Source organism: Lissotriton vulgaris, chromosome 5, assembly GCF_964263255.1.
Source record: "Lissotriton vulgaris chromosome 5, aLisVul1.2, whole genome shotgun sequence".
Classification (NCBI taxonomy): Eukaryota; Metazoa; Chordata; class Amphibia; order Caudata; family Salamandridae; genus Lissotriton; species Lissotriton vulgaris.
The window spans coordinates 1,353,610,173-1,353,637,674 of NC_141693.1; the positions used below are offsets into that span (position 1 = coordinate 1,353,610,173).

Genomic DNA, 27,502 nt, shown 5'->3' on the forward strand with positions numbered 1-27,502 from the left:
TTTGCAAGACAACAATGTGAAATATCATTTTGTAAAAAGTCAGAAAGAACATATATGGATACCACGTGCAAAAAGGTAGTATCTTAACACTCCATGAGTGGTTGAGCACTCAGCATATGAAGGGCACTTTATGAAATTACATGTTGGTGGTTGTTTTTGGTATCGATATCAGTGGAGCACATATGGAGAAAAAAAGTTCAGGCATTTGTAGAGAAACACACCTTAGGGATTGTATGTGAACTGTCAACAAAAACAGGGTAAAGAAGTTCCAAAAAAGTACACACGTAGGCCTAAATCAATGCTTGAGTGCTTGGCCTCTCTTCTGCAGCTTAACATATTACAGCATTAATTGAACATCTACCTGCTACTTTTGTTAGCAACCAGTCCACGTTCAATGATCTAAAAAAAAAACAATAGACAGAGAATTGAAAAACTGATCTCAGGGACATCCTAGCTAAATCAAGTATACAAAAAAACGGGCCCAAGGATGATACCCACCCATTTGTTGATTGATATTTGCATTACTATCTTCTATGTGGAACTAAAAACATATTTATTTATATCTGTTACACTACACAGGAGGTAAGAGACCAAGAAAACCGCTCAGTTATGGAGTGAAAGAATTAGGGAAACACCTCATTGGAACACTAAAAGAAAAGGTTCTCAGATGCCTCCGAGTCTTCTCATCACTGGTGTTTCTTAGAAGCAGAAAAATACCAGCCTCAAAGGAGAGGAAGAGGGGAAAAGGTCTCACCTGTGGTACCACTTTTAATGAGCTCTGGAAACGACAGTGGTGCACTGCCTTAATTTATAGTCTTAATGAAATGTAAGGGGGACCAGCAAAAGTGTCTGAGAACCAGAATTAGAAGTTTGGAATGTTGGAAGCTCCATTGAAAACAATAGAGTTTCCCCCGGCTTCTAATGGCTGGTAGAAGCCGAAGCTGTTGCTGTGAACAAAGGTCTCAAGGAGCACAAGTGGATTTCGGTCCCTTCAGGCTCCGTGAGGCCTTTATTTTATTTGTTAGAACATTCTGCTCTCTAGTGGCGGAATGTTCTAATAGCCTTATAGCCCTCCGTAGCTGGGCTATACCCTATACCAGCATTAAAGGCTCGCTCCCTTGTTAATGGACAAGCCTTTAACACTGGAGCAGGCCTTTAATGTCCGATATAGTCCCTACGGCAGGTTTTGAGGCTATAGTAGTATATGCCTACTTAAAAATATTTATCCCCTCGTATTGGAAGATCTTTACTGAGAGTGTGTTAGTACTAGGCTTAAAAGTGCAAAGGTCATATATCTAACTATTATGTAAAGTCACTGCTATAATTCTATAAATTCATCCAGCTTCATAAGCACCAACAATTTAAAGACACATTTACAAATAACTACAGGAGGTACTCACTGCACCTAATTGAGAAAAGGTGTCTGTAGGTCAGGTACATCAAATCAGAAAAAATTGAAGGGATAGTGCTGTAACGGAACTCCAAAAACAATTTCTAAGTCAGCATCACCACTGCCCTGAAATATCCAAACTCATATTTATTCACCAGTGGGGTCCATAACACTGCACACTTTTTCTGTTCATTCAATTCAACTTCAGGGTTTGGTGAAACATAAAGGAGTAATGCTGTAACATTGGCGGAGTGTCTAAACCTATTTAACTAGTTATTATTTACACCTTATAGTTTTAAACAATTTACCATGGTTTTAACAAACATGAATTCTATTCAGACACACCACCATAGTGGCAATGGATCTGCTAGAAAGAAAAAGAGGCGTAGGAAAAATGACAAGATCAGCTTTTAATTTTCCAATTTCCTAATTTTTATTAAAAGTAAACTTTTAGTGTGTCTGACATTTAGGAATTAATTAATTCTTTATTCAGTAAAAATCTTAAACTTTATTTCAGAATGACCATTTTATTTTAGAGCTCGTAAAATAGACATTTATTTCAGATTTAAGTAAACAGTTTAGCAAAGAACAGATAGTTCCAAATTCATTCTCTCCTAAGATTCCTAACTAACTCCCACATCTTATCCTTCAGTCCTGCAAAGAAAACAAGAAATAAGTCAAAGAATCTTACATCCAGGAATCGATCTGCAACCTGACAGCACTTCGAGATGAAATCGAAAGGAGCGACTACCTCTAAGCAAAATCAGGGTTTTTTACACACTCATTTCCTAACTAAAGTATCTAACTTCGCCAACTTGGGTTCTGATTGGACAAATTTTGGGTACCGGTAGATGAGAATTTCCTCATCATTACAGCATCATGTTCATGGTGAATCAGCAAATTAATAAAGAAACATTGTTTTAAACAGTCTCTGGCCTAGTCACATCCTTGACTGGCAACTTCACTTCTCTTTCTCACGTTCAGAACACTCGAATGTCCATGTTTTGGCAATCATCCTGACTGCCAGGGCCCAGTAGCATTGAACTTCCTGTCCTAGCACAGGCAGTTCAATCTCACTTACAGGCTTTGGGCGCGCATGCGCAATCCACAATTTGCTCGCGGTTTACCAGAGCAGCCATGTTTTCACTAGGCCTCAGAGGCCACTTTTGGAACTATCATAGAAACAAACACAAATTCATGTTAAATATGGAACTAAAGCCCTTCTGTTTACCTCCCACTGTACTAATGTTTCCCCATTAGTTATTACCTAGCAAGTAAGCCACATAAATGCGTTTCATACTTACATATCCGACGACTTTCTGGCACAACAACGTGTACAATAAGCCTATTCATGCTGCATTTATTTATATTTAAGCTGTGCATTAGTTCACATCACAATAACAATACAAATTAGTTAATTGTATTGCTTCATGCAAGCACAATTAGTTTTCCCACGTGTACATTCGTGTGCGTTTTATACAATTGTTGATTATTTCACTACAACACACCATTAGTAAATGTTAACTTTATGGAACATTGATTTTACAAGGGGTACACAAAAGTTTGTTTTTGCCACCTTGCTCCATCAATTGAGAGCCATGGACAATTTTACAACTTGTGACAACGTAAGAACTTGAAAACGTATAGGTAGACAGCCAATAAATGACATTACTTCTGATCTAATGAGTGTATGGAAATCAAGTGATATAGATTTTAGGTATTTGGGAGAATCAGGCAGGAAAATGCATACCCATTCTTCTGAACTGGCCCTTACATCCTCTTGAATATGGTGATGGGCATCATGTGTGCACTGTACAGAGTTGCCACCATTTTGCAATGGCACTTTCCTCATATCAGTAGCAGAAATGAAAGATTAGGAACCATTCTCTGCAGAATTATTGAACTTATGGAAAAAAAACTTTTATCAATAACTTGTTTTTCAAAAATATAATAATGTAAAAGTAAAATCTGAAGCATTATATTATTTTTTTACATTGTTTAAACAAATTTGATTATTTTGCAGTGAAACATTTTCTTTTGTTCTGACTGGTGAAGATGGAAGCAGATGGTTTGGATACTGCAAAAAACTTTTGGTAAGTGAATTACTTATTGCCTAATTGTTTACAGTGGGACGCTATTCAGTTGAAACTGAGGCGCATTAAATATCTTGATGAAAGTCCAGGAATGTCTCAATTCTCATGATGGTGTGATGTACTTGGTGTCATGGGTAGGTCTGAATTATTATAGGGTGAGCAGTGCTTCCCCTTAATTAAATTATAGGAATGGTGTGATGTATCAATATCGACAATCCCACATTTTTCAATTGCCACTGAGGCCTCAATGTAGAGTCAGATTACAGGCCACTCCAATTATGCCTCAAAAGAAGCCAAGTAGAGGTTAAAGGTAGTTATGCTTTTAGGGTCTATATTGACCGAATAAAGAATTACTGACTGCCTAATGGATGTTTAATTATTCCAATCTGAAATCAGATGTTTTTAAAATGTTACTTAAACATCTGTTTTCTATATGGCAGATGTCTCCATCTGAAAACATCTGCTCTAGGTTCAGTGGCTTGAGACGGTAGTGTATAAATCTTTATTCATAGTGATTTCTATAGTGGTTTTGTTCTCCATGCAAAGATTTACTCTTTTCCATCGATGTTTTCCAGCTAACCAGATGGACAACATATTTATTTTGTTGTCCTCGTAGTTACTAACTCTGTTGTCCTCTCTGTACACCAAAAAAAGATTTTGCACTGCTTGTTTTGACACAAAAAATGTGTTTTGCCTATGTGTGGACACTTAATCATTTAATGCAAAATGGGTAAATAACAAATACGCAATGTCTTTCTACCAAAGACCTACCTCCATGTTATGTTGCCAAAGTTATTACTTCTAACAACTTCCTAAGAAGCAATCATTATTTGGAAGAGTTTGGTACCGATTACTGAAAATATATTGCAGTTTCTCTATAATTATTAAGCTTATTCATTCAATATACTTTAGTTAAGCTTTATGGCAGCGATTTGCATCCTTGTGTAAAACTATCTGCTGCAGTTCTCTTACTACTTTAGCGAACAGTCTGAGTATCTTCACAATCAGAGTTACTATATTTATTTCCACAGTATTTTAACAGGCTTCTATAAGATGCCTGTCCTTGTATATTACATTACATTGCATAACGTTGTAAACCTGGAGGATGTTGTTTAGTTGTTAGAGCCCTTGTGCATATTTATTGCTCATTCCCGAGGAGTTGAAGCAGTGTTGTACTCTATTGCTGTACTCTGTACCTCAGAAATGAAATATTGACCCTTGTGATTCAATCATCAGACAAGACATCTGACAAAAAGATGTAAATTTTAATCACTTAAATCTTATTATGTGTAGAAAATAAACTACGTGCCAATAAGACCCACAACATCCAATTGCTGTTGCAGGAAAGTACCCATAGTAAGCCTCTGGTTGTCTTTGTTTCTAAAAATAAAATGGAATTTAAGTTAAAAACCTAAATAAATAAAAGAAAACTTCACAAAATAAAAGAAAACATACATACGTGGCACTTAACACCATACACCTCACAGCAAATGACATATACACCACCAAAATATGTATATGCACTGCAAGTTAACCCATGGTCCCTCATGAAAAGAACCTGTGTGCCAGGTTCTTGCAGCAAAGCATGAGGCCACGTTTTAGAAAATGGGCGCTTTTAAGAAGAACTGATCAGTGCTTAATTTGTGCAGGAGCTTTCATGTACTAAGCACCAGCACTTTTTTAACAGGGCTGGGGCTATTGAATTTTTCTCCCCAGTGAGATGAGCCTAATATGTATTAAAAAGAAATGTACCTACCTGTCCTGTGTCGTCCTCCTTCCTGAAGGTCCAGGCATGATGATTGCATCACGTTAGTGATGTCAGTAGTGCAAGCTTGTAGTGCAAGCTTGCCTTTCAGGGAGCATTTTCTTTTGCATTGGTTAATTATTACAGTTGATGGCTGGCAGATGGGGTGAGCTGCGGGCAAAGCAGACTGGTTCCTGGAAAGTTCAGGTCTTGGCAATAACCTTAATACGACATCGTTGAAGTAATAAAAAAGCTGCTTTCTGTCAGCTACTAGCATGCACTGAAATGAAAACCCAACAGAAGCAGGCCATAAATTATTTCTTTTGACTTGTCATTTGCATTGCATGCTGATGCTCTTGGCCTGGGGGCCCACCAAAACTTATTATTTGCCAGCGTTCTAATGGAGCCAGTGCCAAGGAGACTGCAGGTCACAGGTAAGAGAGTAGTAGATAGTACTACAAGTCGCTATAAATTAATCTGGAACAGATTTACTATTATATGTCCTCTTCAACAATTTCTTTGCAGCAAATACATGTATAAGTTAACTATCAACTCTGCTTTTTCAAGCTCAGCACCTCTTGACTCAATGGACCCTTTCCTCTGCCACTCCTGACCTCCCAATTTATGGGTAACCAGAGTAAATTGCCAGTGCCAATGCATTTCCGCATATGTAAACCGGCATGTTCTTCTTTTTGCAGAATCTGCAAATGAAAAAGGGCAGGTTACAGCACTTGTCTGCAGCTGCAGTACAAGTTTTAGGCAGAACTCAGTGACACACGCATGGACAGAAGTTCCTGCAGGTTATCTATGTTTATGTCAGCAATACTAGTTCTGCGTGTGGGTGGGTGGAGCCAATAGAGGAAGTGGGTGGAGTCAGTGGAGTGAGTGGGTGAAGCCAGGGGTGTGTGGGTGTGGCCTCCTTAATTTGAGCACCTGCACTTCATATTTTACAAATTAAGCACCGGAACTGATAACAAAAGTATGAAGGGTTCCTTCACAGGACATATGACTGCATGGTTAAACTAATCACGACTCAAACATTGAACCAAATGAATATCTGATGGAGGGTTGGCTTGCATACGCATAGGGAGTTGGACCTGCACTAAATTGTACAGTTCTAGAGTTGTCAACATTTTTATGCAGAGAGGTGCTTAATATAGCTGCGCATTGACGTCATTGTAATCATTTGCTAATTTGTTCTTATTGACAATTAGCATGAGTAAATGTGCAGGAAACGGATGATGCATGAAATATGACACAACTTTTCCGGAAAAGTTCTACATTACAAGACCAACACTAGTCCTAATAATTTTTTATGGCAAAAAACAAAAAACTTATTTGAAAGCCCTGTCCATTCATCATGAACAAAAACGTTTCCACAGAAAGGGGAGATTTTGCTGGTCCAAATGGTCTCTATCTACCTGACTCTCTAATTTGTGCAGTCTCTCCATTAATGTCAACGCATTTTAAACCTCCACTTATTTCAGGGTCTCCTTGGGGTAAGGTTTGAATGTTACAGACTGTTAATATGCTTTCTACTGCATAATTTGTGAATACCCAAAATGCCACATTCTACCTCTCTTGCATGATTCTTGGGTTTTGAGAAATGTTTGGACTATGTGCCTTCTTTAACTCCATGGAAAACAGTCTCTGGTCCCGGTAAAGTCTTGTCATTCTTCCATTAGATGCAGAATGAAACAATCGTTTCCATGTACTGCGACATCAAATATATTCTGTTAGCAGGTTAGATTGCCATTGTCTTCCGATATGTGTAACAAATGTAGATCCATAAGCTTCCACTCCCCATTTACTGGCTCTTGTCTGGTATCACATAAATGGGATGTAAATGCTCGAGCAAACGGTTCTAAATCATTGGGGTTATAATTTGTACTAGCAGAGCAGTATCGTTTTTTAGCTTGCCATAATAAAAGGACATCCATAACGAAAACTGTCCAACATAGTCATAAGTGAAACCACATTTGCCTGAAACAGCCAGAATTCGCCCAGTGAGTTCTCCTTCTCATCAATAGACAGTGGTGAAGGCCAGTGGATTTATGCAATTCCATGGCTGCAGCGTTTACAGCATAGTTGTTGATATATTAGACTTATGTGACGCACAGCTAATGGCAACTCATGCCTATTTCTTTAAACCAAAAATTTTCAAATATTTATCATCCTATTTCATTTAAACCACAACAATAAATTAAACAGAATCGAGATCGTGTTAATTTAACATCATAACAAAATATAGGCAGCCAGAGCTGAAGTATATCATACTTTTTATATTCTTATGGTGAATAACGCAAAACGCTCAACAAAATATATCACATATACAGCAAATATACACATTCGAAAATAATCTGAAAACCTAATGCATTTCGGGTTCATTCAGGTTGGATAGAACAATTTCTATGTTCAAAATCTTCTGAATGGTTCTGCATCCGTGTCTACAACAAAACACAGTAAATTCAATTATTATATTTACATCCATGATAGCGACTGTTCCCCACAAGACTTGCATATCTTATAGTTAAGTGTTTAGATGAAAAAGAATCAAAGGTAAGAGTTAAATCTGAAAATAAGAAAGATGAATCTAAAGTGAGAGAACTATAGCCTAAAAGTCTCATGCAATAAGCCATGGTGCCATGGTGCAAAAGGAAAGAAAAATAATGAAAAAGATAATATAGTGAGAGAGGGGTGAGTTACCAAATTTACTCCATGATGTCCGTGTTTGAAATCCTATATCTGACATGTGAAATGCCACCAGAAATACCGGTACCGTACTATTTATCCAACAATATACCTGAATGTGCCTGAGTCTCCCTTCGTAAGGCATCTCCTATAACCTTAGACTCCCTTTGTAAGGCATCACCTGTAATCAGAGGATAGCACTATCACAAGATGTTCAAATTCAGAGCACTGCATAACCACTTATAAGCAGGCTAAAGTTTAGGACTGAGGTCGTCTTTGATGTTGACAGCCTTTGACTACTAATCCGCGTGGTAGGCGGGGAGGTCTCATGTGACTTCTGGATTGTTTTCAGGAAGTAGGATACCAGTTGCGAGCACGATTAAGTGAGTTTTGTGGCATAGAAATAACGTTTTTATCTTCTAATAGACAAGCGCAATTGGCTTTTAAACATCCGCTACACGCCAATGGGTATATATATATGAAACTCCAAACTTGCCTTGGAAGTTCCTCGTGGCATTTTTATAATGTATTATTTACATCTGTTTTTGCAAATTAAGTGGCAAATGCCCTTGTTCCATAATGATGTGGTAAACATTTCAGCCACAAAATTGCATAAATCCTCAAGTAATATCTATTGCCCACCGTTTTGTCTGCTATTTATTCATGAAAAGTAATCCAATGCAAAAACCACAGTTGATGGACAGAATGCAGAACAATGTCATACATTCACCCCAGTACAGAGATCTGGGCCTAAATCCATCGTTTTTTTGCACTCCACACCACCCCAGTTCAGACATGGTCATATGCAAATGAGTCTGACCCTGTGCCTCATGGGAACAGCCCAGCCCGAACTGCCAAGCCATGCCTTCCCTGAACCGGAAACAAGCTTCCGAGGACCGGTTTCTGGCATTCCAGCCGTCTTCAGCCCGGCTTGCTTGAATCCAGTGGTGTGGAGAGCATGGGACTCACGTCTGAGCATACCCATCCCACTCGGGGTGACAAATGCAAAAATCACAGTTGATGGACAGAATGCAGAACAATGTCATACATTCACCCCAGTACAGAGATCTGGGCCTAAACCCATCGTTTTTTTGCACTCCAAGTAATCCAAAACATTCTAATTCCAGTGTTAGCACATTGTTAACTTAAAAAAAAACTTTTTCAAGATAAGTACTGCAAAATAACCTATAATATAAAAACTTTATCACAGGTAATATGTAATATGGTCCTATATTGTGATCTCGGGGTTATGGCATGAGACCCCTTTGATGGCAATGTAGGACCATATTACACAGTCACTCCTTATGTACCATGTACATACCTAAATGTGTGTGTGTGTGTGTGTATACCGTGCAAATAAACATCTCTGCATACCAATCAGTGGGCTCATGGAAACTTTGTTTCTGGTTTCTCTTTGTTGATTTTATATATATAAGTGGGCAAAAACAACCCTAAGGCAAGACAAGAGGCAATAGCATCAGCCTCATCTACAGACCTGAGCTCAGCGGCGGAGAGCGATTCTGACAACGAGCAAAGGAGAAGAAAAAACTTGCAGGAGGGGTTTACAAAATTATCTCCGGCACAAGAGGTAAATTGCCTCTGCGAGAGCCGTCGAGATACTCTCAGGTCAAAATCGAAAGTAAACCCCCAACAAAACGCCAGAGGGCAAACTTCAAACGCTCCCAACGCCGGAAATGCAACGAGAGGAAATTCGGCGGGAGGAAAAGAGGGGAAAGAGGGGAAATCGCGGGAAAGGAGGGAGCTGGAACAGGTTTCAAAATCAACCCTCAACATCGGCACCACAATCATAAACCTGACAGACATTACCCTAAGCGATAAAGAAAAACACATTTTATGCTTAGGCTTGTCCTATTGCCCCCCTAGCAATATGAACTACGCAAATACCAGAATGGACACCTACCGCTTCATTAGAAAGCTCAAACTGAGCAAATACCATCATACACACCCGTACAAACAACGCAACATCTCTGTGGCAGCCAGCCCCACACTCCTCTCAATGGAAGCGGACACAACCTTCAACGAGATATGGAATTTGCAGCAAGAGGGGCTATCGAACACACAGTTCCAACAAACTGGAAGGGAAGACATTGAAATTCAAACATCCACACCTTTCAGAAGAAAATCAACTTTCTTTCCCATCATGACCCATGATAATATTGACCTCTACCAAGACCTTATCATCAGAGACTTGAAACAATTATACACGGCTACAAACAAAAAACATGTCATTCTCAGTCGACAGAACCAACGTTACAACAGCCTGGTAAGAAAATTGAGGGCGGATAAAAACATTATTGTAAAACAGGCGGACAAAGGGGGTAATATCGTCTTGTGGCATCGGGATGATTATATCAAAGAAGCAGAATTACAGCTAAATGATCTGGACTGTTACAGAAAAAGTAACCTCATTGTCATTAAAGCTGCTTGGTCCGACTTGAATGCCAAACTTGTAGCCTGGAAAAGTGCAGGATTAATTTCTAATGATGAATTTAAATTCCTCAAAAAAGACTGTCCAGTTATACCTACCCTATATTTGTTGCCGAAAGTACATAAGAACCCCTGTGCACCACCAGGTAGACCCATACTTTCGGCAATTAACAGCGCAACTGAGAACATTTCCAAATATATAGATTTCTTCTTAAAGGAATGGGTCTTAACACTACCATCGTATGTCAAAGACACTACCGATTTTATTTGCAAGCTAAACAACCTGATTTGGGAAGATGACTACATTCTAATGACTCTGGATGTCACTGCCCTATACACTTCCATTAGACATCGGGATGGAATTAAGGCAGCTGAGTATTACTTGTCTAAACGATCAGAGAATTGCTCCAACCACAACCGCATGCTTTTGGACATGCTGAAACTCTGCTTAGAACAGAACTTTTTTCTTTTCAATGGGCAGGCATACCAGCAGATGAGAGGGGTCGCAATGGGGGCCTGTTTCTCCCCGAGTTTTGCATGCCTCCATATGGGGCTTTGGGAGTAGCGGGTACTGATGGGCACTTTTGGTAACATTATGACATCACATGTACCATTGTATCTCCGTTACATTGACGACCTCTTTGTGGTTTGGAAGGGCGATAAATCAGATGCTGAGCGATTTGTGAAACAACTAAATGTTAACTCATACAACTTGCATTTCACTTATCATGCTGATGAAATAACTGTGAATTTTCTTGATGTCCAGATATATGTTGAAAATCACAAAATACAAACCAGGTTACATAGGAAGGACACAGCCGGCAATACAGTGCTCCACGCCACTAGTCAGCATCCCCGTCACCTAATCAATAGCATCCCCTATGGGGAGATGCTAAGAATGAAAAGAATTTGCAGTACGGAATCTGACTTTCAAGTAGCACAACAGGAGTGCAGGAAACGTTTTCTTGAGAGGGGCTACAGCGATAGGATTCTCGATACGGCCATAAGAAAAACCAACTCCGTCACTAGAGAGAAAGCACTAACATCTAGGAGCAAAGACCCTATTGTAAATTTAGCCGACACCCACGTAAATTCTAGGGTCATAGTTCCTTACTGCCAACAGCATGCTGCTATTAAAAAGATCTTTAAAAAAAATTGGAACTTGATAAGGGGGGACCCTGTAATTGGAGGTGATGTTTCGCCCAGACCGGAGATCACCTTCCGTAAATCCCCCTCAATGGCGAATGCTCTCACTAGTAGCCTTCTGGAGCCCGTTATTTCAGGCACATGGGAAGCTTTAAGCACGGGCTTCAAGAAATGTGCCTTTTGTAAAGCCTGCAAAATCGGAATAAATAAAACCCATTACACCAGCCCTTTCAGGGACAATCCAATTCCCATCACGAAAATACTCACATGTAAGATGGAGTTTGTCGTCTATGTGCTACAATGCCCATGCGGCTTGAGTTATGTGGGCAGCACTCGCCCAGCAGCACATAAGCAGATTCTCCAACACATCAGGGCCATAGGGAGCAAGGATCAGGCATACCCGGTGGCACGCCACTTTGAGGCTGTGCACAACAGTGACCCTAGGGATCTACAATATTATCTGGTAGACACAGTGATGCCGCTTAAACGGGGGGGTGACAGAGAAGGCAGATTGCGCATACTTGAGACGAGATATATTCTCGAAATGAATACAAAGAGCCCGAATGGATTAAATGATCGTGAAGATCTTTACACCTGTCTCAGGGATACGTAAATGCCTTTCAAACATTTCTAACAATCCCCATGTCTGTGCGAATTATTAATTCCTATACTCTCCTGACCTGATTACATTCCTTATAATTGACGGTGGCCCCCATGACCATCCCTAGTTGTAGTAGGCTTTCTTACACTAAGTAGATATTACTGCATACATTGGTACTGGAGTACACATGATTAATTTACACATTCATGTGAATTTTCCCTCCGGGTACCCTGCAAATCTCCCCTTTCTTTTCTGTGAAATACCTTTTCCTATTAGTTTTTTATTTGTATCTTTATTGTTTATGCAAACACGAGCACCTTATTTATGTTCTTTAGTATACTTTTGGAGTTCACAGCTGCACGCAAGGGTCGTACACAGCACTTAGAAGGAAGGTGCTTTGAAAAGTTTTGATTGGGTTTTGTTCAGTTGTAACGGCATATGTTTTTTGATGAAAATTAGCAATTTCTATCTAGCACCAACTGCAATGAAATTACACGTTAATTAATAACACATGAATGCACAGGCATTTTTAGATCCTATACGTAATGGGAAATCTGTCCAATGTGTAAATTTGTAAATACTGAACTAATGTAGATATATGAATTACAGAATACAGTAATATATATACTTTGTGATATTTCTCTCTAAGGAGCATTATTATATAGATAGATTGTATATAATTAGTGTAAAATAGTCGCTTGTACATAGTGATATTTTTGATAAGAGGGGACAACCCATTACTTTTACTTTCGTAACGAATTGTGTTTGGAGATGAAATGCCTTTCTTTATGTATGAATTCAATACCAATACATATGTTATGCCGTTACAGAGAAATGACTGAATTATGATAATGTTGGGCATTTGCCCTCAATTTTGTAAAAATGTAACTATGAAAGTTTATTATGCACCTACCACTTTAAGCGCGAAGCCGCTCCCATGTATTGATGTATTTAAGACCCTTGTTTATTTCAATCCACGTCATGTGATCAAGCCTCGTTTGAGGTGAAACGCGTTATGGCGGATGGCTGGTGGAATTGTTGAATAAATCACCGAAAATATTAGCACCTAATCTGGGCTCACTCTCGTTATTCCATTCGACTGTGGAAAGGAATGGCGTCTTGTTCATATATATATATATATATATATTACCTACTGGCTATCGCCAGTAGGTATATATAGTTAGGATTAATTCCCTATGGCATTTCTGAAAATTCTATGTCTAATAACTTTGGCGTTTGTGGACGGAATCGGCTGAAATTTTCAGGAAAATGGCACATTTTGTTTCTGAGCAGCCCCTGAAAATTTGGTGGGGTTTGGTCAAGGGGGGGCCGAGAAAAAAGGGGGGTCCCAAAACGCGTTTTTCCCATTCATTTTTCCATAGGGCGGTTGGACTCACTTTTAGCTCGAACGGCTGAATGGATTTGCACGAAACTTGGCAAAATTGTAGGGACTGTTAGCCCGATGTGCCTTTGCTAGGTCTCAATATATGTGCTTCAGTGGATTTTGAGAAATTAACGTTTAAATCAAGATATATATCTGTAACAGCGCTCCGGGCAGCGATCCGGTCCGCTTACTTTTCGCGTTTCGGAACTTTGCGCGCAGAAAGCTGATTGGCTCTCCGGTGTCTGTCAACATTCTAAACAGTCCGGAGCGGCCGCCATCTTGTCTCTCGGTAGGATCGAGAGAGAAGAAGAGGTGAAAAACGAAAGGGGAATTTAATGAAAGGGGGCAAGGTATCCCCCTCTTGACCCCCTAGGAATGTTGTTGGGGTTATTAAAGGGTCCCGTGGGGAAAAGAAAAAAAAAATGATTTTTCACGGTAGAAGCGCTTCACGGGCCGCGAACTGGGCCGCAAACTGGTAGCGAAACGGGAATTCGCCATTTTGTGCTTCGTTAATTAAATTATTAGGTATAAGGGGGTGCGGGAGACGTATCCTAATCCCCTATGTTTCCTGAGGGTGGCTGAGGAGGCTGATATATGTTGATACATCTCTTCCAGCGGCTGTGCGTGAGCTTTTTTTTTTTTTGCTGCGTGACAGTCCGGAGCGGCCGCCATCTTGTCTCTCGGTAGGAACGAGAGAGAAGAAGAGGTGAAAAACGAAAGGGGAATTTAATGAAAGGGGGCAAGGTATCCCCCTCTTGACCCCCTAGGAATGTTGTTGGGGTTATTAAAGGGTCCCGTGGGGAAAAGAAAAAAAAAATGATTTTTCACGGTAGAAGCGCTTCACGGGCCGCGAACTGGGCCGCAAACTGGTAGCGAAACGGGAATTCGCCATTTTGTGCTTCGTTTTAATTGTTTAGAGACAAAAATTATCGCCGCACATCGGCCACAATGCATGAATATCGTTGAAAAGTCAGCGATATTCATGCATTATCCAGCAAATGCTCTTAGCCGTGTTATCCACCTTCCATTGGATAACATGGTTAAAAACTGCTCTGTGCGTGAGCTTTTTTTTTTTTTTTTTTTTTTTTTTTGCTGCGTGACGTTTGTTAACGTTCGATTCGATGGAAATCAGGAAGTGTTGACCACCATTTTGTCACTGCGAGTAAATATTTTGTTATAAATGAATCCTTATTGAAAAACATTGTCTGCGCCATCTTGCCTTTTTGTCCAATGCCACAATTTTGTCGTGCACGGCAGCCATTTTAGATGCCTTGACCAGGCCCACTCTCTGCACGCCGCCGATCCTCAGCATGGCTCCCCACCCTCGCAAGCATCTCCCCCACGCACTGGTCATCCCCGCTCTCTCTCTCATGCATGGGCCATATACTTCCCCCATCTGCGCTGCTCTTCTCTGAGAATCACACCCTGTGCCCGCCCGACACCTCTCTTTCACCCTATTCACTACCGCACCCTCTGACACTCCTCTTCCTCTGTGTCCGATTGTCCAGGCCGGACCTAGGCTATCACCTACCCCTGCGGATGTAGTTTATGGCCCCAGCTGTAGAGAATTCAGACATGCCAACCCTCCTGATTCAGGCGTGTGACTACTGATTTCAGTGCTAGTCTCCCGCCTCCCGATTTCTGCAAGCAAAAACCCGGGGGCATATTACGAACAACTAGCGATAATTTTTGTCTCTAACTTGTTTAGAGACAAAAATTATCGCCGCACATCGGCGATTTTTATCGCAGATAAACCTTGCTATTATCGCAGAAAAGTCAGCGATATTCATGTATTATCGAGCAAATGCTCTTAGCCATGTTATCCACCTCCCATTGGATAACATGGCTAAGAACTGCTCAGGGCAGGTGTTAGATTTTGGAGATATTCGCGCTTAGCGCGAATATCTCCAAAAGTTGGTAATAGAAGATAGCGATGTTAGGGACTGTTTCCAGTCGCTAACATCTTGGCACGCCACTTTGCATGTCATTAGTGATAAGTATCACTGACATGCAAAGCGGGGCCCAAGATGGTCGCTATCTCCTTTTAGCTGTCACTAACTGGTGTTAGCGACAGCTTGGTAATAGGGAGATATTTTTATCTCCGCTTTCTTGGCTTTTAAAGCCAAAAAAGCGGAGATAAACCCCCTTGATAATATGCCCCACGATTCCTTGGGGGTTTCAGCTGACAGGGCTTGGTATTGTGTTACATGGTAATTTTTCCAGGAAACGTCAGAGGGTCGATGCAGGGGTTCTAGAAGAGGTGATAAACCATTTAAGCCTCATGAACAAGCGCATGGTCTTTTAAAGATTTGTGAAGTACTCGGGGCGGCGGTGTGTGTGTGTCCTCTTTCAGGAGCGGGCGGGGGGGGGGGCACTGCCAGCAACTTGCCAGGTCAGGTAGTGTTCAACACGTGCATCACCCTTTCTCTGCCTGCTATTGCGCTCCATGCTTCGGAAAGGTAAGAAAAAGAACGTGCATTTGAGTTTGAAATGTCGGATCCTGCAGCAGCACACTTCCAAAGCCCACACATGACAATAACCCGATTCAAGGCCCCATTCACCCGTTTTTAAAAAAATAGATAACACTCCAACAAAGTAAGATTATAAAACTTTATTAACTATTAACTATAACGAACGGAACAAAAACTAAAAACATTTAAACATTTTTCAACACAAAAAGCAACAATGGTTAGAAGCTGTCTTTTGTGCGAATAGTCCCAAGGCAGCACAACGTGCAGAGTTCTGGACGGCACCCAGGTGATGTCGCCTGGGTGCCGCACTGGTTTTGGGATCCTACAATGCAGCACAGAAAAACAGCGTGGGGCGTCCCGGGTGGTGCGGGGGGAGGCCTCGTCAGTAGCGGTCTGTTGTGCGAATAGTCCCAAGGCAGCAGAACGCGTTGAGATGTTGATGGGACTGTGTCCAGTGTCACATGGCTGACACAACATGTACGACAGGCACCCAGGTGATGTCCAGTAAACTGCCGCACTGGTTTTGGTATCCTACAATGCTGCTCCGAAAATTGGCGTGCGGCGGCCCGGGGGTGGGGGAGGCGGCGTGAACGGGCCTCCCCAGGTGGCGGCCATCTAGCTGAGTTGCGCTCGCTCTTGCGGCTACAGCGTCTCGCTCACCATGTTGTTGAGTTGCTTCCACTCTTGCAGTGCAGCGATAGGCGGCTGCCACATGGCTCTTAAAATGGCGGACGGCTCCTCGGTTTTGGGCCTGGTCCACTGAAATGGCCCTGGGACACCTTGGAACTCGGACGCTTGCCTGCTAGGGCTTGGGCTCCATTCTCGAAAAGCGTCCCCTCAGCCGTGAAGATTCTACAAAAGTCTTGGGGGCCCCCGACTCCCGCAGGCTTCCGGTGGGGAGCGGCTGCCATGATTGCTCGCGGAATGACCACGACGGAGCCACGAGATGGTGGTGCTCTCATGCTGACGCCAGCTTCAGTCTGAATGATCCAGAAACAAGGTGGGGCTTTCATCGTTTGGGAAAAAAAAATGTTCTAAACCAATGAAAAGTGTTATTTTTAGGTCATATGACCAAGCCTTCCATCTTTAGGAAACCAAAAGTAAAATGAACCAATGAAAAGTTTTATAAACAAGTCACATGACCTGTTATGCGGCATAGGGCTACAAAAAGCGTAGAAAATCCGTTGGCACGTGAGGCGGCGTCAGTAGCGGACCGATGTGCGAATAGGCCGAAGGCAGCACAACGCGCCGAGATCCGGATGGCACCGAGGTGGTGTCCAGCAAATTGCCGCACTGGTGTGGCCATCCTACAATGCTGCGCCGAAAGACGGCGTGTCCAGCTGAGTTGCGGTCACTGTTGCGGTACAGTGACTCGAACGCGCCGAGATCCGGATGGCACCGAGGTGGTCTCCAGCAAATTGCCGCACTGGTGTGGCCATCCTACAATGCTGCGCCGAAAGACGGCGTGTCCAGCTGAATTGCGGTCACTGTTGCGGTACAGTGACTCGAACGCGCCGAGATCCGGATGGCACCGAGGTGGTGTCCAGCAAATTGCCACACTGGTGTGGCCATCCTACAATGCTGCGCCGAAAGACGGTGTGTCCAGCTGAGTTGCGGTCACTGTTGCGGTACAGTGAGTCGAACGCGCCGAGATCTGGATGGCCCCGATGTTGTGTCCAGCAAGTTGCCGCACTGGTGTGGCCATCCTACAATGCTGCGCTGAAAGTCGGCGTGGGGTGCCCCGTTGGCTTATGAGGTGATGTCAGTAGTGGACCGATGTGTGAATAGGTCGGAACCAGCACAAGGCGCCAAGATCCGAATGGCAAGTCCTGGATGTTGAGTGCCTCAGTTGAGAGTTCTGAGCAGTGCTTGTAAGACTATCTGAAGTTTATTATAAGAATCAGAGTAAGTTGAAGACTGTCTGAAGCTTATTTGCACCTTTTGCAGCTTCACTATTGCCCAAGGTGGTGTCCAGCGGAACTTTTTTCCTTTTCCTTTCTGCTTCTTTTCCTACAATCCGTTTCATCTGAAGACACGACCAGGTCCCTGAATGTGTGTAGGGGGACGCTATTGAGTGAATGAAAATGGCGGCTTGACACAAAGCTGACTCAAGCGTTACTGTTGATGCTATACAGACAAAAATTGGTTTTCAGTTTGTACATTCTTCAGGTTTTTTTTTTCCATCCAAGTCTGATTGAGAGTTTGTAGAAAAATGGCTTCAGATTTTCCACATACTACTCTTCAACATTCTTCCTAAATGTAACAATGTGAAACTCACTAGGAGAACGGCTGTTTCTGTTTCCTTTCAAAATGCTGCCAACAATATTTTCTGAATGGAAGACACCATCTTGTAGCATAAAGGGCCGAAAGGGGTTCTGGTCTGGCCGATGGTTGGTGGAGACATTTTGACTATATCTTGGACCTGCCCGGCCTCGCCCAAAATGGCGCCGGTATAAATGGGACTCGTAACTCCTTGCCCGCAAATGTATATCTAGAAAATGTTATTGTAAGTGGCCCTGTCCTATTTTAATTACAAAATGTATGTCCACCGATTCCGCAACTGTTAGACACCTTAGTACTTGCAACCTAATGGCCCGCTCGTTACGTTCCTCTACAGTGTAAATGTCTCCTCATCATATACAATTTCAGTTTGCTCCGTGGCCGGCCCACGTGGTTATAGGCCCGTATTTGTATACTGACATTTTCACAATAAAGGTTTTTAAAACAAAACACGGTAGTAGTATTTACATTGGTAAAGTTTTTACTTTTAGTCACTGTTTTCGAATCAGTAAAAGGCAAGTGAAATAAAGCAGTCCAATTACATGACGGATAAAAGGTATAATATGTAGGAACGCAGTAAAGATAAATGGTCAAGGGCAGTTGTGTTTTTCATGTCTGCAACATAAAGTGATCGATAAGAATCTGATAATCAGGCGTATCGGCGACTAAGACAGCAGGCCGAATCTCTTTTACTCAACGGCTCCGTCATGGAAGGAAGAAACGCCCTTTTTCTCGAAAAAGGAATATATTTTACTTGCAAGACAGTTGTAAATTTTCCGGGAAAGTACATTAGCCTGGAATATTATAACATATGTTTGAAAAAAAAATATTGTTCGAAAACAATAAAAAGCGTAATTTTTAGGTCATATGACCAAGCTTTTCATCATTAAATTAACAAAAGTAAAATGAACCAATGAAAAGTTTTATTAACAAGTCACATGACCTGTTATGCTTACGTTACGCGCTGCGCGCCGCGCCTCGGATCACTTCCGGGTGCGCTAACGCGGCGTGTCATATAACGCATTACGCGACAACGTAGGTCAAGAATATAGTCAAAATGTCTCCACCAACCAGCGTTCAGAACACAACCCCTTTCAGCAGTCCAAAAAGTTCTGTTAAATGACAACAGAGGGGACAGGCAACAAGAACCATCAGTCAAAGAGGGGAGGGCAAGTTCTTCTCTTCCGGGTCATGTTGGGGCGCTACCGGAACTGATCGAATTGGTAGTCTACAGTGTTTCTGGATGTTTCAGACTAAAGCTGGCGTCAGCATGAGACCACTACCATCTCGTAGCTCCGTCGTGGCCATTCCACGAGCAATCATGGCAGCCGCTCCCCACCAGAAGCCTGCGGGAGTCGGAGGCCCCCAAGACTTTTGTAGAATCTTCACGGTTGAGGGGACGCTTTTCGAGAATGGGACCCAAGCCCTATCAGGGAAGCGTCCGAGTTCCAAGGTGTCCCAGGGCCATTTTAGTGGACCAGGCCCAAAACCGAAGAGCCGGCCGCCATTTTGAGAGTCCTGTGGCAGCCGCCTATCGCTGCACCGCAAGAGCGGGAGCAACTCAACTACATGATGAGCGAGACGCTGTAGTCGCAAGAGCGGGCGGTAAACAGCTGAATGGCGGAAGAGGCACAGTGTAGCAAAAGCGGGCGGAATGGCAACTAAAACGGTAAAGGGGCGCCCCACTACAGCTTGTCTTCAGGTCAAACGGATTGTGGGACAAGGTCCAGAATTGAAGAGTCATCAAAAGGCAAAAAGTTCCGCCGGACCCCGGGAGCCGGCCGCCTATGTCGGGGGCGATCTCAGGCTACACCAGTGCTATAAGACTTGGGGAGGGTGTCGGAGCCAAGCGTCTTCTCCGAGTCCATGGCCATCACACCGCCCCTCAGGGGCCTCCGTCAAGCTGTTTAGGAAGCTAACATATCACATTGTTTTCTAATGCAGTCAGGTCCACAAACGACACTCACTTACTTTGAGAATAGTGAAGCTGCAGTAGGTGGAAATAAGCTTCAGACAGTATAACAAGCACTGCTCAGAACTCTTAACTATGGCACCCAACATCCAGAACTTATGCTATTTGAGAATGGCAGTGACATCGAAGCATCTCAGGGACCAAAACCATTAACGTACTTTCACGTATGAAAATCTTACTTGGGGAGGGGGCAGGAGCGAAGCGCCCCCTCCCAGTCAGCGCCACCACACCGTATGTTGAAAATTTGAAGCCATCGTTCTACAAAGTCAACCAAACTTGGATTGAAAAATCTAGAAAAATGTACAAACTGAAAACCAGTTTTGGTCTGCATAGCATCAGTAGCAACGCTTGAGTCAGCTTTGTGTCACGCCGCCATTTTCATTCAACAAAGCACAGGCATTGAAAAAGGCTCAAATTCAGAACTCTAAACTATGGCACCCAACATCCAGGAGCTTGCCATCCGGATCTTGGAGCCTTGTGCTGCTTTTGATCTATTCACACATCGGTCCACTACTGATATCATCTTATAAACCAACGTTATGTAAATAGTTTTTTAATAAAATGTTTTACCCTGTTTCTTTGCTGGTGTGTTGTCTATATTTTTAATATTTGCATAGGGTTTGTCGTTATTTTGTGCGGGATGGGTGATGGAGCCGAGCTGTCTTGCAGCCCTCATGGTGTGGAGCTCAGTTCATCTCACTATTTTCGTATTTCTCATGAAGGGTTGTTCCTAATATTTCTATTTTAGCGAGGTCAAAAAGAGATCCAATTAGTGGCCTACTGATTTTGCTCGATTACTTTTATTTTTTTTACACGATTTTTCACTATCTGCAAAGACTAAACAGAGTATTGCGACTTTGTGCTTGTTTGTAAATAGAGAATGATCCAAAGAGAACCAATTCTAAAACAGTAAATGCTTGGACAACAATCAATCAAATGGAGAGACAAGCAGGCACGACGGATTACAACGGGGGCAAAGGCTTGCGTTAACTACCGTTCACTATCTGCAAAGAGAGAGTACTACTAAGACAAAAGAGGGGAGGGGGGGGGGGGTGCAGCGTTCAAAGCACATCAGCGTGCATAAATACGAAAATGTTTTTATCTATCACGTACTTGACATTTTAAAGCTTTTCATATTTGCTATTAAAAAACCAATGAAATTCACAGAAAAAACCATAGGTTATAGTGGATATATAGTTAGGAATTTGCATTTACAAAACCTTGAAAATTCAATGAAAAAACCATTGGTTTTAGGCCATATATAGTTAGGGATTTGCATTTACAAAACCTTATTTTACTCGCATAAAACCATTGAAATTCCATATATAGTTATAAGCGCTAACTATATATCGCGCACCCGCAATCCACTGCTGATGATGTCACATATTACATCATTCATGACATGGTTAGTGACATCACTGATGACATCACTGATGACATCTCAACCCATGCACTCAGTGAGACACATTTAATCACTCACTTACTCATGCACCTACTAAATCCTTCATCCAGACACTTATACATCCACTCATTCTTCAATATGTAAGACATATTTTAACTTTACAGAAACAGACAGTCACTGGATGATGTCATCAGTGATGTCATCAGTGATGTCACTGACCATGTCATGAATGATGTAATATGTGACATCATCAGCAGTGGATTGCGGGTGCGCGATATATAGTTATTGCATCTAACTATATATGCGAATTTCTATGTTTTTGTGCGAGTAAATTAAGGTTTTGTAAATGCTAATCCCTAACTATATATGGCCTAAAACCTATGGTTTTTTCAGTGAATTTCATTGGTTTTTTAAAAGCTAATATCTATAGCTGTAAAATATATTCTTTATTACGTGACGTATCACGTAGCCACGTGAGACGCCTCATGACGCGTCGCATAAACGTGACGTATCGTCTCTGCAGCGCAAACAAAACCCGTAACGTAAGCGCGCCAGAGCACGCTTACAGATATATATATATTTTTTTTTAACCTTAATTAGACAAAATCCACACGTGCCCATATCTTGAGGCCTTGCAAAGGCACAACAAACAAACAGTCCCTACAATTTTGCCAAGTTTGGTGGAAATCTATTCCTTTAAATTTTATTTTACTGTTTCTCTTGGTTTTCCCCTTGTTACGCTTACCGGAACGCTACCCGGTACGCAAACCGGACGCTCCAAAAACACAAGATGTCGGACTCCCGTTACGCTGCCGGTTAGCTGCCCGGTTGGCGTACCGGGAAGCGCCTCTACCGCGAAAAATCGCAATTTTCTTTTTTTTTCTTTTGCCCCGTGGGGCACTTTAATAACCCCATCATCAATCCTAGGGAGTCAGGAGGGGTCTACCTTGCCCCCTTTCCTTCATTTCCCCCTTCGTGTTTCACCACCTCTTGTCACTCGATCCTACCGAGAGACAAGATGGCGGCCGCTCCGGACTGTTTACAATGTTGACAGCCAATCAGCTTCTCCTCAGACTCCGGTTACGCTGCCGGTTAGCTGCCCAGTTAGCTGCCCGGTTCGCGTACCGGGACGCGCCTCTACGGCGAAAAATCGCAATTTTTTTTTTTTTTTGCCCTGCGGGCCACTTTAACATCCCCCTCATCAATCCTAGGGGGTCAGGAGGGGTCTACCTTGCCCCCTTTCCTTCATTTCCCCCTTCGTTTTTCGCCACCTCTTGTCTCTCGATCCTACCGAGAGACAAGATGGCGGCCGCTCCAGACTGTTTACAATGTTGACAGCCAATCAGCTTCTCCTAAAACTCCCGTTACGCTGCCGGTTAGCTGCCCGGTTCACGTACCGATTTGCGCCTCTACGACAAAAAATCACTTTTTTTTTTTTTTTTGGCCCCGCGGGGCACTTTAATATCCCGCTCATCAATCCTAGGGGGTCAGAAGAGGTCTACCTTACCCCCTTTCCTTCATTTCCCCCTTCGTTTTGGCCTCCTCTTGTCTCTCGATCCTACCGAGAGACAAGATGGCGGCCGCTCCAGACTGTTTAGAATGTTGACAGACACCGGAGAGCCAATCAGCTTCGCTTCGCAAAGCTCCGATACGCGAAAAGTACGGGAACTAGTACGCTATCTAGGACGCTGTCACAGATATATCTGTTTTTTAAAACGTTAATTTCTCAAAATCCACTGGAGCACATATATTGAGACCCAGCAAAGGCACATCGGGCTAACAGTCCCTACAATTTTGCCAAGTTTCGTGTAAATCCATTCAGCCGTTCGAGCTAAAAGTGAGGCCAAACACCCTATGGAAAAATGAATAGGAAAAACGTGTTTTGGGACCCCCCTTTTTTCTCGGCCCCCCCTTGACGAACCCCTCCCAAATTTTCAGGGGCTGCTCAGAAACAAAATGTGCAATTTTCCTGAAAATTTCAGCTGATTCCGTCCACAAACGCCAAAGTTATTAGACATAGAATTTTCAAAAGTTCCATAGAGAAAAAATCCTAACTATATATACCTACTGGCTATCGCCAGTAGGTAATATATATATATATATTTGATAGATAGATGCCATGGCAGTTAAAATAAGTGCGGCCACCGTGTTAATAATAGCAACTGTATATAAACCCACATTCACACATTTATTATTACAGTGCAAATGTCAAATATGAGTATATTACCATAGTAATATTACCATAGTACAGCAACATTTACTTTACTCTCAAATTACAATTTTCATCTACTTTACAAAGGGAACATCCCTCCTAACAGTAATAAGGCCTTTCCAATGTGATTTTAATTGACTAAAATTAATAGTGCAGAGTATAATAAGCTATTTAATACTAGTTATGATAGAGAGGAGTGGCATTGTGACCTACCTGTGGCTCCGCCTCCTGTGAGTCATGGCACTTCCCCACTCTCAGAAATGGTAATAAATAGCATATTATACTCTGAACATACCCTATTGAAGTATGCCAACATTTTTTACTATCTACAAAAACATTTGCCACCAATATTTATCTTTGATCATCTGCAAAGAATCCCTGGTGTACAAGGCTACCCTAATTACACAGATGAAAAGTATTTTGGTTTTAGCCATAAAAGTATTAAACATTACTATTGCAAATCGTTGATGTGAGCTTTTTAGTGCCTTTGAGTGATAAAGATCCAAAGTATTAGTTTTAAAATCTTGTTTTTTTCTATGTTAAAAATTGTTTTTCCTTTTAGCCACAAGGTAAAGGAAAACGCTTGCCAGAGGTGTACTGTATCGTTAGTCGGCTTGGTTGTTTCAATCTTTTTTCAAAGGTAAGTGGAAAGATCTTCATTTCCTCTGCTGAATTATATTCACATACGGAAAGATATTGTAGGAATCTTCCAATTGAATTTGCTGCCACATATTATTTAATTTGAAAACAGTGGAGTCTTAAAGACAGATGAAGTGCCACTAGATTGCAGTATTTAAATACTCAGGAGTCCGTGTCTTTGATTTTAATTTTTGTTTTTAAAGATAGATGCAAACTTTTCTTTGCACTTCACTCTATGTTGGTGGATGGTTTTGAGTTAAAAGGTTCCTGGACCAGTGAAAGAAAAGAGAAATATGGGCCTGATGTATTAAGTATTTTTGCAGTCACATATGGGATTCATAATATAGCGCAATTTTCTCTGTAGAAATGTCTTTCCAACTCGCAAAATACACTTTATACCCATACTCACTTGCAATGTAAAATAGGTGTGTAATGGGATTTGCCCTTTATTCTGCAAGTTGGTATGTGAAGTATTAATAGTTTGTATCTGCAAATGCTGCTGCAAGCCATTCAACAGTTACTGAGACCACAAGGGGAGAGTGGGCGAGGGCAACAGATTTGAAAAATGTATGCCTCCACTGTGCTACAGCTTGCACCTTGTGAAAGGCGCTGACAATAATGATGGCGAATTGATAGTAGTCCAAAGGAATGTTTTTCATGCTATTCCCAATGCCATTCCTTGAAGGAGCCCTTGTCCTTTGTAAGGATAGAGGCTGCTTTAAAAACATGTTTTGCCATTCATGAAATGCGAATGGAGAGATTAAGATCTCCTGTCTCTTATCGATGCTCATGTCTGCATTTGCAGCCATTCACAATGTGGTGCTAAAGGGCTCCTGCATTAAGCTTAGTAATGAAGCATGAGTTTTTACAACCTCATGTGAATGTCCATATTGTGCTGCAACTATTTAGTACATCCGTTGCAGCACAGAATGAATATAGTACATCACTCTCTATATGTAGCATAGCTGTTAAGTTGTGGACTGTACATCTAAGATATCAGGGTTCTAATTTAACTTGTGACCATATTATGAGCTCATGGGCAAAGCACTTTATATGCTTGTGCCTCGCTTCCCCCGGGTCCTATGACACTGACTTGCTGCTAGTATGCAAGACGCGGTGCAGAAAATCAACATTTTAGGAAGTGCATGTGCTCACAAGCTTCATCTTTTGGCAAGGATTTTGGAAAGGTTTAAATACCTTTTCTTCGTGGGATTGTGGTTCTGCTTCTGCTTCACAACCTAACATTGAGGGAAAATGCTTGTTCTGCGAAGAGCCGCTCTGAAGCACACATGTTTCAATGCAATTAATCTTACTTGAGTTTATTATTATATTTCTTAGTCCTTCCTGTCCTTCCTGTGCCACACTACTACCAGATTTTTTAATACTGAAAGTGCATGTGTTAGGTAGAAATCTTTTGCTGTTTGCTCTATGCAGATACTGGATGAAGTGGAGAAAAGAAGGGAAATGTCGCCAGCTTTGGTATCCCCTTTTATGCGCAGTGTCATGGAGGCTCCCTTCCCTGCTCCAGGACGCACCATCACTGTGAAGAGCTTCCTGCCTGGATCTGGGAACGAGGTCAGTACCTATATATAGACATATGTTGTGATACATCTGGCTTCAGAAATTGGTTACTGTGAGAAAAAAACGCTCTTTGTGTGATCACCTGCATGTTTTGTTGAATTGTATTGCTTTTCAGATTTTACACACTAGGGCACTGTTGTCCACTGCCCAGTGCAATGGTTCTGACCTCCAAGACTTATAGAAATTGACTAATCCCTGATTGAATTATTTAACTTTCTTACATAGTCATACCATACATTGGAGAAAATACTCCAATGGCATAGAAAGTTGAATGTCACCAGTGGACAGCAGCACCTTTTTTGCAATCCACTAGCCTGACAAGGAAAACGTTGCTCCTGGCCCACCAGTGTAACCTGATCGCTGCAGCTCAACCTAAAGAAATATCCCTTTTGACTGGGGGGGAATATTAATAAGTCATCCCTATGTAGGCCTTGTAGCTCACAAAGTTGCTTGTGTAGCACTTAATGTAGAAATCTAAAGTTACTATGTCCCTGCAGTGACAAGGCCCAAGATACTGGTTTCACTGTGGAAGGCTCTGACTTTCATTTGAGAAAACTAGAGTACAGGTAAAAATATTCATTCTAATATCTCAAGTTTGGGAACACCATTTTTATTAAAAAACAAATTGAGTGGTGAAGTTGGATTTTTAATAAATATTTAGGAAAAATTACTTTTTAAATGTACCTTTTCTCTGCCTGAAATTCCTGGAGGATAATTTGCATTTACTCTTCAGCAGCTGCCAATCAACTGCTTGACCGTAATGAAATGTGAAGGTCCTTCCATGAACCCGCAATAGACCATTTTGATTGACAGTTCAACCTAAATGAGCTGGGATGACTCCTCTGAGTTTAGCAAAATATTCATGGTGGGAGCTGTTGCCATCCTTTTGGCACAACAGTGTCAAATCCTGCCTGATAGGTCTGTCCAAGGCACATGTGAAATGTTTTTGTCCTTGAAAGGGATCAAACAGAACCAGATAACAATTCTTGTGTGGCACCTACCTGGTTGCTGATGGACCCTACCTTTCTCTTGTTATCGGCCTAGGGCTGGCTTCAAATGGATTATATGGGAGGATACTCCTATCCACAGCCCCAGCTCTCAGAGCCCAAGTATAGTGTGGTTGAAGACTCAGCCCATCTTGGCATTGGCCCAGTAGATGGCAGTTTGAATCTGCTTGCAGTAAGGCAAACAGCAACTACTGAAAACAAGAATTTGCACTGCAATAGGTCTCGCAGTTACGCAAGTTTAAGCTATTGGCATTGTAAATGACAATACCTTTTTTATGGTTTTAAAATGAATGTGCGGCCTAGGGATCACTTGAAATAGATATACAGTCCTGTAAAAGAACCCCCCCACCTTTTTGGTCCCAGTCCCTCGAATGCATTTTTATTTACAGTTATTGAAAATGGGCATTGGTTGCACCTTATTAGTACCAGTTCAACACATCA

General features: G+C 41.9%; 1 protein-coding gene across 3 annotated transcripts in view; it reads left to right on the forward strand.

Moving 5' to 3' along the window:
• The window catches only part of DENND2C (DENN domain containing 2C), a 388,745-nt gene that overhangs the window by 298,314 nt on the left and 62,929 nt on the right, over nt 1–27,502 (forward strand). For all 3 annotated transcript variants that reach the window (XM_086923286.1, XM_086923287.1, XM_086923288.1), the window contains exons 10-12: nt 3,414–3,483; nt 24,397–24,474; nt 25,908–26,048. In XM_086923286.1, the coding sequence (XP_086779412.1) occupies nt 3,414–3,483; nt 24,397–24,474; nt 25,908–26,048 (289 nt within the window). The remainder of the gene's footprint in view (nt 1–3,413; nt 3,484–24,396; nt 24,475–25,907; nt 26,049–27,502) is intronic.